This window comes from Primulina tabacum, chromosome 5 (assembly GCF_025594145.1).
Source record: "Primulina tabacum isolate GXHZ01 chromosome 5, ASM2559414v2, whole genome shotgun sequence".
NCBI classification, from domain to species: Eukaryota; Viridiplantae; Streptophyta; class Magnoliopsida; order Lamiales; family Gesneriaceae; genus Primulina; species Primulina tabacum.
Genome location: NC_134554.1, coordinates 21,993,338 through 22,005,826, shown reverse-complemented (window position 1 = coordinate 22,005,826; position 12,489 = coordinate 21,993,338). Strand labels below are relative to the sequence as shown.

Below are 12,489 nucleotides of genomic sequence, written 5' to 3'. Positions count from 1 at the left end.
TTGCAACAGAACTTTCGCCTTGGTTGCTATTCATCAACTAAAATCTTGACCAAATTCATTTCATCAGTTCTAAAAAAGGAAAGAGCCAGAATGCTTTTTTTATTTTTTTTTGGATCGAAGAACTGAAAACTAACAACGATCGATCTACAATTTTATGATAGCAGAGCCACTCGATGGCTTGGATGCAAAAACGTACAAGTCAACATCATCTTTCTTGATCACTCCCTTCTCAATTCTTGATTTATAGTATTGCTCCTGATGCAGATAAAGTACAAATATCAATACAACACGGCGCTGAAAGAAACAAAATTATGTACATGTGTTGAGGGGTAAGAAAAACGATGTACCTTCAAGTTAAGGATAAATTGGGGGACGGTGCTCTCCTTGACCAAAGCAACAGCACAACCTCCCCACCCAGCTCCTGTTAGCCTTGCCCCAAGAGCACCATTGTCTCGACTGATCTTAACAAGCTCCTCTAGCTCGGGACAGCTTGTTTAATAAACGAGTTAATATGATGGATGAGTTAGTATATTATAAAGGGCAATGATGCGGTGAAAAATATCACTACACCACATCAGATAACAGCAATTGACCCTTTTAAAATTCTGGTTGCTTGTGCGATATTGCAATTTGGCTATTTTTAGTAAACGATTTAAGTTGCTCCTCCGTTAACAACTATGACTTTTGATACAACAACAAGTTCCATCATTTTGTGAGATGAATATATAGAATAAGGCACAAGTGTTAACACGCTTCAAAAGCCGGGAATTCATCTAGAACTACTTGAAAGGATGAGTTTCTTCTGATATAGGAGGAAAGGCAAGATAAACCCGTCGATGTTTTCAGCTATTCCACAAATAAATCCATAACAGTCTTAAACAACTCAAGCAAACTCCAGCATTGCACCGTGCATGTGTTACAATAGACAATCGATGAAAGCTAGAATTTATAGTACCTGCACTCGTACAAGACACTGCAGCTGTAGTGGCTATCGTTCATCAGGTCCCCGAGTTTCTTCAACATTTCTTCGTCACTACAATTGGAAAATGTTTATAAATTAACTTACAAAAGCCACTGCCAATCAATTCGTTCAAAGTGCAACGGCTTGTTTCATATTGCTTAAGGATTCGAGTAAATCTGATGCATAATACATCATTTCTGTATTTATTAATGAACTGTGGTAGTTATTAGTTTTCTTCTCACCTTAACTTTGAGGAAACGGTATCTTTGAAAGCGTAAACTCGTTTGGCTTCGGAGTAAACATGGGCAGCTCTCTGAAAAATGGTTTAGTATTATAATCAACAAAGAACAAAGTCGTTTAATTCTAAACTTTAAAACGAACAAACAGAAATTCGATAAAACAAAAGCCGAGTTAAAATTTCACCTGGTGTAACTTAAAATGTTTGGCAGCTCTAAGAACATCCAAGCTCGTAGGAGAATTGGCAAAGATAGCTAGCAGCTTTTGATTGGTGATTTTTTCGACATCTTCAGCGCTGTATGGTTCCTCTTTCAAGAGTTCCTATAAATACAGTGAACCATTCAAATCAAATAAGGAATTATGTGTAACAATTTCTATGAGAAATTATGATACCAAATATGGCATTCAACACACATGCACCGTAAAATGACCACTTTGCGAGTCTAACGAATCTGTACCAGGAAGGCTCCACTCCAGCTTCATTTTTTTTCAGGATCGACTCATAAATAATCATTTGAAAGAAAATAATTCATGATAAACTACTAAACATGATCATTTAAACTTAACTTCAAGCCATGCTTGTGAATAAATACGCTAAATGTGATGGCTCAAGCCGAAAACTAAATCAGTACCTTGACAGCGAGAACGGGATCAGAAGATCCATGGGTACTTGCAAATGAGACACATAATCCTTCAACATCTGAGAGAGTCTTCACATTGGTTATCGCTTCCTCGGGTTTCATTCCAAGCTTTATGCCCAGTACAATCTGTGAAAACCCAACAAGTAGTTTAGTACGTATACATGCATGAAAATGAAGAATGAAATTTTAGATTTGAAATTTTAAAAAAATTAAACACCACAACAACATAGCTATCTAGAAAATAGAACAAAAGGGAACTTTACAGAGGCTAATCGGCACTCAACGACTCTGTTGTTGTAATTAGTGGCGGCTGTTACTGCTTTCTGAGATTCGGCCAATGAATGCGCTATTACAAACGTCCCACTGGCAGGCAACTGCACCTCTGTGCCTCGAATAGGGTTGAAATCAATTAGTGTTGCGAAGCCAGATTGAGCCATAACAGAGATAGCCTGTCAAATGAATTTTAAAAAAAATTATAAAATATGCAAGTTGCATAAATTTTTGGTGATGGTCCTGTAAATATTTTATAAGAGAACTTTCAAGAAATGAGTAAAAATACCTGGTCCATTCCACCAGATTGGGTGCCTATGTGTCTTTCACAATCACAAGTAAGTTGAGCGAGGTCTTTCTGAAATATTTTGATGATAGAATGTGTGGCTAAGATTAATTTTATTCAGTAAAAGAGGCAAGTAACGAATTTTATCAGATTTTTGAGCAACACCTTGGGAAAGTTCATTCCTAATGCCGCCATTATAGCGATTGTAGAAGAGCAAACAAATGCAGCGGAGCTCGATAAACCAGACCCTACAGTTAACATAAACATACAATATCATCAAAAATTCAAGAAATGACACTCAATAAATTAACAGAATTTCGGAGTAAAATACCAGTTGGAACTATGCCATCAACTACCACCTCGAGTCCAACTGGTTTACCAGCATCTTTTCCTTTTGATTTGACATACTCATAGAAACCTTTGTACCTTCAAGATGAAAATAGCTGAAATCTTCATGAAAGAAGCAGCTAAAAAATATTTAAAATATCTTTGGAGAAACACAATCAAAATTCCATCTCGAAGTTTTCATCCCATCCGCTTCAATAGTTATTAGCACTTGTGAAGCAAACAAGAAGCAAGTCGTCCTTTAGCATTGAACATAATTGTGATGGAGAGAAATAGAAATATGCACTTCTCAAAGTTTGTTCAAGAAGTAACTCGAGAAATATAAGTAGCTCTTTACCCGCAAATGAAATAGTGACCCCATCGATGATTCTTTAAATCAATATCCTACATTCAAAACATACCTCATTTTAACAAGCCATGATATAACAAAAAATTGAAGAAACAAGTATAATCTGGCTCTTACGAATTGTAACTTAATATAACACAAACGTGGTTCTTCTATCTGGCCAATTAACTTTTTTGGTAGTGTTTAGTTTACTTGGAGAGAGGCCAGGATTTGAATCACAACTTCACCACCCCTTCCAAAGAAGGTTATTCCACATAGATTTTGAATATATAATTTAGATTTACAGTTTTGACACAAACATGGTCGCATTGACTTTGTGCCTTTATAACATATATATCATAAGCACAAGACTTAGCCGGGGATTTTACTTTCATGTCATATTTGAATCTTTGATTAAGATATCTTCCAACTCAATAATCCAGACTTGTATGTGGAAAAAAATCCCTGTTGAAACCTCGAACTATGCACCAAACTCAAACACAAATTAATGAAAACAAAAAACAAAAACTATAAAGATCAAAACATGCCTAGTAATTTCCATTCTCAAAGAAACGTTTCAAAACAATAAAAAAATCAACGTAACACCGCAAAAATTTGAAGATTTAAATCCACATGCTATCCAAGTGTTGGGGTAAGCATTCGGTACGTTCAGTTTCAGATCAAACCGGACCATCAAAAACCAAATACAGAGAACCTATTTTCATGCTAACAACACTGACCGATATTAAATTCTAAACTGAACTAAACAAAATTTAACATCGGACTGCACCGGAAATTTCGCAATCTGTATCCAAGCATGACTAAACATTTCAGAATTCGATATTACATGTGGTATATGAATCAACGACAAAGGTTAAAAAAATATATATTTCAATCAACACACATGTAAACCAACACTCCACTTATAGCAATACCCCACCAACCTGATCAGAATCCGCCGGGTAATAACATACGGCGTACTTGTCATTCACATTCGCAATCTTTAGACCTTTCTCCTTCTCATTCACTTCGCATTTTCGGATGGCCACGATCGTGTCTTGCCTGATAGCCATAGGTAACACCGAATAACCTTCATAATCTATGTGCTCCCCTATCAAATTCACCCTCCCTTCAAAATATCCAACCCAAGATTTGAAAATATATATTGACTTCCATAATCAATAAAAACAACTTGATTTGCAGGCATGTTTATAAATAAATACCAGGGGATCGAGCGTAGATATCAGGGGTGTGCCCAAAGCACTCGACGAACTTGGATCTCAGGCGATTGAATCGGAGTTCTGCTTCTTTAAGCTGAGGCCCAGACCCGTAAACGGGTTCCAGAGAAGTTAAAATGGGCACAGGCAGCTCATCGTGTACAGCCATTTATTCTTCTGAGCAATCTTCTTCTATGAAAGAAAATAAATTTATGGGTTTCGCTCAAGGGGTCGAAGCAAAAGCAAAGGTTTCTCGTCACTTCTATAAACAGAGTGAAGAATGGAATTTGGAGTTTTGTGGGTTGTTTTTCACAAGGTTTGTTGCGATCGGAGCGATAAAGTAGCAACCTTTTTGTGGGAATTAAAGAAAAAGTCATCTTTTAAGAAGTTATTAATTTGCAACGATTAACGTTTGTGTAATACATAGTCCATATATTAACGTTCATAATAAATGAGTTACGATGTAGATTTTTACACCTGCTATCAAGCTTGTCACTTTCAATGGAGTTGTTGGGAATTATTCCCTCTAGAATCAGAAAAAGTTCAAAACTTTGTCTTGTTCAGATTCCATTCACGTTGGGGCACTGGGCGAAAATGCTTGCAATTACTATTATTTTACAGTTTCTTGCGTCCCACCTGGATTATTAATAACTTTTTCATAGTATTTTTCATATGGTTGTGATTCGGGATATGCCAATTTGCATGATCTACCGAAAGTTACAGGCATCTTCATACTGGTAACTTTATAAAAGTGGAGTGAGGAATATTGGCCCGGACATTTGTCAAAAATAAAATTAAAAATTGAAGTGTATTAGACTACGTGGTTATGATAGTTGGATGCATGTCGCGTAGTGCCTAGCGTAATTGGGTTTTTGGTGGTGATTCAGTGGAGATATTAATTGGTTTCTCGTACTCTCGTGCAAAATTATGGTTTCGATATGGTTGTAATAAAGTTTAAGCTTGAGATTAATTTTCTGTTTTTGTTTGAGTTGTAATATGATTAAGTTATTTTGTTTTTGATGTTTAATTATTGTTATCAAGTTTAATTAATCATGCTTATTAGTTGTTTAGTGATGAATTAGGTAAGGACGCTGCAATATATCCTGCAGCCCTACTAACCATAAAAAAAGGATATAGAAGAGGAAATTGTCTTTGTTAAGAAGCAAACAGAGAATAAGAGCAGTAAGGCACTTGCTCCCAAGCCTAAGAGAAGGTTAGTGCTTCAATCAAGTGATTCAGAGGTAGACAGACCTTCTTCTCTAAAAAAAGCCAAATACATCTAAGACTAAGCCAGTTTCAAGTCCTTTGGTATCCAAAATCATTGAGGAAGTCCAACTAACTCATGTTCCTACATTACCGAAAGTTGTCAGAACCTGAGAAACAAGATAAACAAAAGGCTGCTGAAAAGCCAATGGTAACCGAGGCTAAAACTATTATTGCACCAGTTCTACCAAAACTAGTCAGGATGTTGGTTGCACCTGCAGCTCCTCGTCCTACAAGTGTTGTGATCAAAGATCCAATTCAGGCCACCAGATCAAGTCTCGAGTCTAAAATCTCCAAGCAGTTAGCCTCTGGAAAAGGCAAAGAGAAGGTTGTTTTTGAAAAGGATGATGAACCACTTTCAATAGTTTAGACTCAAATTGATCTTGATGGATGAAGTTGCTGAATATGCTAAGGAGTATATCAAGTATTTTGATGAATGGGCTAAATAAGGATTAAGACTCATTTGGAGAAATTCAGGAAGAAGTCCAAATTTTCGAGGGTAATAGGCTTGGAGAAAAACGTTCTGAAGCAAGAGAAGACTCAAAGCATTGCAAAAGCCTTACAGAAGGAATCATCTTTCAGAAGTTAACTAAAATAGCTCCGTCGTTAGTTTCCGAACCTTCTCAGAGATCCTCCCCATCAATTCGAGAACCAATTGAAGAAGCTCCATTTGAGCCAAGTGTTGAGCCTCGAGGCAACATGCATCATGTTAAAACCATGATGGATCCTCCTCCTCCACCACAACCAGAAGCAATTTCATCTCCACCAGTAAGAGAGGTTTCACTTGAAAATGTGGATGAATCTGTGCAATTCATCGCACAAAAACAATTTGAAGAAACAGATAAACAACCTACTTTTTCTCCTATTGTTGAACCAACTGAGATAATTGAGATAGTGCAAGAGGATATGGTGACAGAAGAAATAGTTGTGATAGAAGTTGCCTTAACTAAAATAGTTGTGCAAGCATAAGTACCAGAGGAAGTGACCATGTCTGAGCCTGTCAGTCAGGCTGAGCCAACTCTCTTAATTGATCAGGTCGGTCCTTATTCATCTAGTCAGGCTCCAAATCTTCCACTTTCCGTCACACCTCCGGGCTCCGCCGTCAATGCTAGACTGACATAGATTACTTATACGATGACAAATCTGCAGCATGGCTAGCTGGACTCTTACAGTGTTGTGTAAAATTTCAAGGACAAGATGCTCGAGGAAGTTTCATCACTTTCCAAGCACATTACATACATATTTATAAACTTGGTGCATATCAAGAAAATATATTATGCTTCTGCAACCAATATTGCTAGACAAATTAAGATTGGCGATTTTCAACTCTCCGCCAAGATTGATGCAGTTAATTCTCAACTCTCAACCAAATTTGATGCAGTCAGTACGCAACTGACATCGGTGCCTGATATTCTGAAGACCCCTGATGTGGACAAAAAGGCGAAGCAAGTCAGAAAAAGGGCTACTTTGGGCACTCTCGAGAATCCTCCAGACCAAATGATTCAAGGAAGCCATCTAAGTCCCCCAGAATCATGCAAGCATTCAGGATCTTACAGAGAGAATCACAAGAGATAATACTTATTTCAGTTTTAATATCAATTTAGCAGAAGTTATTCTGAATTTCTTAGCTTTTTTTATAATTATATAAATTCAATTTTCTGACATATTGTGCATATTTTATTATCACCAAAAATGGAAAAATTACTAGATCAATTAAGTTTAGTAATTTAACATAAAGGCTATTGATTTAACGTGAACATTTAAAAGAGCCTATCCAGACTGAATCCATAATGAAAAATTGAATATTCATGAGTAAATGATTTCTTAAGTCAAACTGATATTTAAGCATAATTGATTTTCAAACGTTACTAAAATTTGGAAGTCAATCAAATAACAGAAGGAAATTGATTCAGTAAGCCAACTGATTCATAAGGACTACCGAATGACGTTCCAGATTTAATCAGTCATACAATTCAACAGACAGACTTCGAAGATTCGCTAGAACATTCTTTTGAAGGATCAGAGCCTAGCTGAAGAGATCAGATTGAATATCCTCCATACCATAACAGACTTTTAATCCGTTAAAATTTCATATTTCATGCGCACTATCAAAAGTATACCTTTTGTTAGAAGGGACAATGACGTGACACAACCGTTACCATATTTAAAAATGACTAATATATTCAAAAGTCAAACGTTGGAAATCATATCTATAAGTAGATCAGTTTGAAAATATTTCATTCTCTCTCGAACATTCACATTATCTATATTTTTTTACACAATTCTTCTTATGTGATCAAAGTTTTCAAAGTCTAACTGATCAAGCATACTTTAAGCACACGCTTAGTGTTTATATCAGATATTTGAGGATCAATTGTGATAAGTACATTTTGGTCAAAAATACGTGTAAATGACAATAAGAATCTTACTGATCATATTATTTAAGTTTTGATAATAATTAAGAGTTTCAGTATGATAAAGATAAGTCTTGTTGAAGTGTTTTGTTGCAAATTGTTTTTAATCGTTGAAATCTTCACGTAAAATAATTTCTAAAAAAAAAGAAGAAAGACATGAGTATTTAATTATCCGAATTTCCATAAACAATTGTTTTGCGCATTTACTTCGGTTTTGCTAGCATATTAGTTCTTGAGCCTAACTCTTAATTGTTCAAACCAATTCATTGAGCCTTATTCGCACATTTGTCTAACTGTTGGTTTACTAGGGCTGACTGACAAAAATTAAAAATTATTCGCTCCCTTTAATCGATATCTCGATCCTAACAGAAACAAATCGTGCAAAACTAATGTTTTCTTGAGCAAGCTAATTTTTCATCAAAATCGAACCAACTATATCAAATTAGAAATAAATTATTTAGTCATGTAACCTATTAATAAAAATTCAAATACAACTGGAAAATCAAACTAGCGCATTAAAATTTAGGGCACAAGATAAGAAGATAATCTTAATTGACGATATTGGATCATCACATCCAACTTGGTAGCAATTATTAATGATAACCAGAGGTCAAGGAATTTTGATGAGAAATCTGGCACAGCACGAATTGAATGTAAGAATCCCTATTAAAAAATGAAGACAATTTATTAAAAAAAAAATTATTCGGGTTCTTCGACTTTAAAAAAAAAAAAAAAACTACAAACCCAAATAGCCGTTTCATAGAACATAAACCATATTTTTGAAACAAATTTCAAATTATTTTTACCTTAATTTTACTCATTCCTGACAATGATATCGAGTTAATTCACTTTTTGAGAGTAAGACTCTTGAGAGACGGTCTCATGAATCTTTATTTGTGAGATGGGTCAACCCTACGATATTCACAATAAAAAGTAATACTTTTTCATGGATGACCCAAATAGAGACCTGTCTCATAAAATACGATCCGCGAGAACCTCTCACACAAGTTTTTACCTTCACTTGAAGCAATGAGTTTCACAATCCTATAAGCCCTTCATCTATCTACCATTCCCTAGTAACACCTTAGGAAAACAAGGGAGAGGTTTTAGTAGATAAATTAGTTAGTTGTTTTTCAGAACATTAAACCAAAAAGTCTTATTCTCTCAAATCTAGAATCGAGAAATATGTAGTTGAAATAATAATAATAATAATAATAATAATAATGATGATGATAATTAACTTACAAGACTTCAACTTTTGTTTTTCAAAAAAGAACTGAAACAAAATTACCGTACATTCAAACAATAAATGTTTTTGGTTTTGTAAAATACTTGTACACCAACAGGTAGAAAATATCTATGAAATCGATCAATGTTGATATGTAATAAATTCACATTTCTTTGGGAAAAAACCATATGATATGATTAATATGAAATTTAAAATTTTTTCATATGTAAAACCATGCACTTACCAATCCATGGACTTGCCAAAAATTGATTGACAATCCACTTTTTTGGACTAATTTCTACACTGAAAATGAAAACGTACACAACTTTTGTCGAAACAAGCAGTTAGTTCTATTTGAATCACAAATTCATAGTGCAATATTTCAAGTTTATGCATTCATTTACAAAAACTTTGTAACCCCAAAGTATAATCAAATCCAAAGTACACTACATTAATCCACTCAATTGAAAATTTATTCAAGACCGAATTCAAATGAAGATCATAAATCATAACTGATTGATTCAGGGCTATGCATCAGATAGACACCATTGATAGTTTCATCTGCGCAAGGACCATGTACGCTTTTTGACTACGACTCATTCATAAAGACGGCACCATGTCCATTAGCTTTCAAAAACTTCTTTAGTAGAAGGATGAGTATAGAAACCGCAAGCACAAAAGCTGCCCATGTGAACAATCTGTCATCAGCCTGCTTTGGAACTCTTAGTTCAGGGTTTCGCAACAGCTGATGCACATTTGTCGGGACGTTAGAAGCGATTTGCGATGTTTGATTGCTGTTGGCAGTTGGAGGTGTTTCATTTGGTTCCTCAACAATCCCATCTTCGACAGCAGCATGGGGATGGAGTTCAGTAGTGGTATCAACAAGGTCATTTTGGAGACCACGCTGATCTTCATTCTCAGAACGTCTAGCCTGTGCTTCAGAGATTTGGTTGCCTTGAGGTAGTGGGGGTGCTTTACTAAGCATATATTCGTGAATCTAAGTAAAAATATCATTAGTTCAAGATCAAGTGATGTTCATATAACTAGAAAAGTAGGACACCACAAACCTCGTCAATTAACTTTTGGCGTTGAGATGACCCTAACATCGGTGCAACTTCACGAGATTTCACGGCAAGTTTTCGCCTCTCTTCTATCGGGTAATCCAATGATCCGAGTGCACCATTTGGGCTTGTAGGCATGAATGCGATTAGTGCTACCAACGCAGTTCGAACTGCCAAAATAACCGCCATGTATTGTAGTTCTTTGTAGATAATTAAATAAAACATAGTGTATAATAATGGGAGACTCCTCAGGTATTATAGCAAAACACACATCCTAGAGACTAGAATTTTGTTTCTAGACATTTCTTCACATGTTGCATTCCTTGCTATTTTTATTCAACACCTGAACTCAATATTATATGCTCACAGAGACTACCCACCGTACGGAAAGAATAGTCGACTATCATAATAGAAAGCTCAGATTCATAATTCATAATAAAATCAATCAAAGTAATGTGCACTTGATACAAATAATATCGTTAATGGACAGCATACGCAAGTTGCAGCATCTATTCCTGTCCTTATCAATTTGCTATATACTACTGATGGTTGTATCATCGGTATGCTTATGAATTTCTATAAAATAAGAAACTTCAAGTACATACAGCAAAATCAAAACACCAGTACACACAAGATGCCCGAACCCTTAAGCATCTATATATATATCGTAAGCAACTAATACCACAAGAAAGTAAAATTATCAGAAAAATAAAATGTAAAAAACAAATACCACTCCAGGATGGTTGCCAGTGTTCTGGATGATGATTGGAAATGCTCAAGCATATCTTGGTTTGGGTTTCGAATCGACCATTTGGCTGCAAACGAATTTTCAACTGATCATCATACTATCAGACAAACCTGAGTATAGTCACAGTAAATAGAAGATGTGCGTTCTTTATTCACAATAATAAACTATATGATGAGAAACAAACACAGTACCGTCAACAACAAGAATGAAGGAGGCTTGAAAGGATATTCAGCAGGCAACTGAATTCTTCCATGGTAAATTCCCCCCTCAAACTCTGAATCCGTCGGTCCCCTGATTGCAAACTGCCATTCAAATATATTTTCCTGAAAAATACAAATTCAAATAAGCCAGCGTTTACGGACAGGGAAAAAGAAAAAACCAAAGAAATCATTCGGCTTTGAACACGGTCAAAAGAAAAGGAAAAAAGTTCAAAATAAATGTGCCCTTCAAAGAAAAGTAAAGAGAGCAAATAACAAAATCAAACATAAAGTTAAGAATCATCGAATTCCTCGCATTTTAAAACACAAACAAGTAAATTAACTCGGAATTTCGGTAACAATAAAAGAATGATAAAACCAAAACCACCATTAAGATCCATAAACTCGTAATAAAAGTCAGCAAAATCAATTTTCCAAGCAAGAAACGAGCTCGAATCGAATTTCCCCAAAAAACCACACCTCGAGAGGAAGGCTCATGAAATCATCGGAGGGATTGGATTGCATCTCTTTGAACTCCTGCAAAATCCTCTTCACCGCGGGGTTCTTCCGATTGTACTTCTCCTCCGCCATAATATATCTGAATCTTTGGTAGATCAGGACCGTACCAAATTATACGCACGAGGAAGACCTTGGATTTTTCTTCTTACAAACGAGAGGACGTGCGTTTCGTGGGTGACGACGTGTCACATTTTCATTAGGTTTAGATTTATAGACTTTGTTAATACCCCTTTCTCCTGTGAACCTGCCGTGTAAACAAGAGAAGCCTAGGTCTTTGGTGAACTGTTATTTCATTGTCTGAGATAATCGTTCTGATTCAACAAACAACAACGTTGGAAACATATGAAATTGTCGACTGAAATTTTTTTGTGGAATTTCGGATTCTTTTTTTTTTTTTTTTTTGACAGAGTGGTACCTTTGGTTTACACCAAAATAATAGTCCAACAAATGATGCTCGGTCAGATTCTAAGGGACGTTATGGAATATTGTTTTCTCGCACTCAAAAAACAACGAAAATTAAAATTTTTCGTGTTTTGACTATGAAAACTCTATTGGACGTCATATGATTTAATTAAACATGCATAAAATGTTTACATTTGTGTTCTAAATGCTTGCAACGAATTAATTCGAGATTAGCGGATACAGCTTTTCTTGTATATTTCTACGAACAATCAACTGGATCTCTCCGTTCTTCAATCGCCTAATATAGTCCACGATCGAAGACTGCGTTCCTCGTATAGATCTCACTAAAGATCTATGCGAAATTTATACGTTAAG

At 35.5% G+C, this 12,489-nt stretch overlaps 2 protein-coding genes across 2 annotated transcripts; both read right to left on the bottom strand.

Annotated features, from left to right (window-relative positions):
* On the bottom strand, positions 1-4,675 carry LOC142547300 (galactokinase-like). Its single transcript, XM_075655520.1, has 13 exons — positions 4,289-4,675; positions 4,010-4,194; positions 3,078-3,124; positions 2,727-2,821; positions 2,561-2,643; positions 2,399-2,467; positions 2,103-2,288; positions 1,831-1,965; positions 1,385-1,519; positions 1,204-1,274; positions 956-1,033; positions 348-489; positions 1-255 (listed from the first exon to the last, which is right to left on the bottom strand). The coding sequence occupies exons 1-13, from the start codon at positions 4,449-4,451 to the stop codon at positions 145-147; spliced, it is 1,500 nt and encodes a 499-aa protein (XP_075511635.1). The 5' UTR covers positions 4,452-4,675; the 3' UTR covers positions 1-144.
* Positions 4,676-9,513: 4,838 nt separating this feature from the next.
* On the bottom strand, positions 9,514-11,956 carry LOC142547299 (ubiquitin-conjugating enzyme E2 32-like). The gene is made up of 5 exons (XM_075655519.1): positions 11,674-11,956; positions 11,188-11,319; positions 10,979-11,063; positions 10,255-10,418; positions 9,514-10,184 (listed from the first exon to the last, which is right to left on the bottom strand). Exons 1-5 carry the CDS (start codon positions 11,782-11,784, stop codon positions 9,777-9,779), a joined length of 900 nt encoding a protein of 299 aa, XP_075511634.1. The 5' UTR covers positions 11,785-11,956; the 3' UTR covers positions 9,514-9,776.
* Between the last annotated feature and the right edge of the window lie 533 nt (positions 11,957-12,489).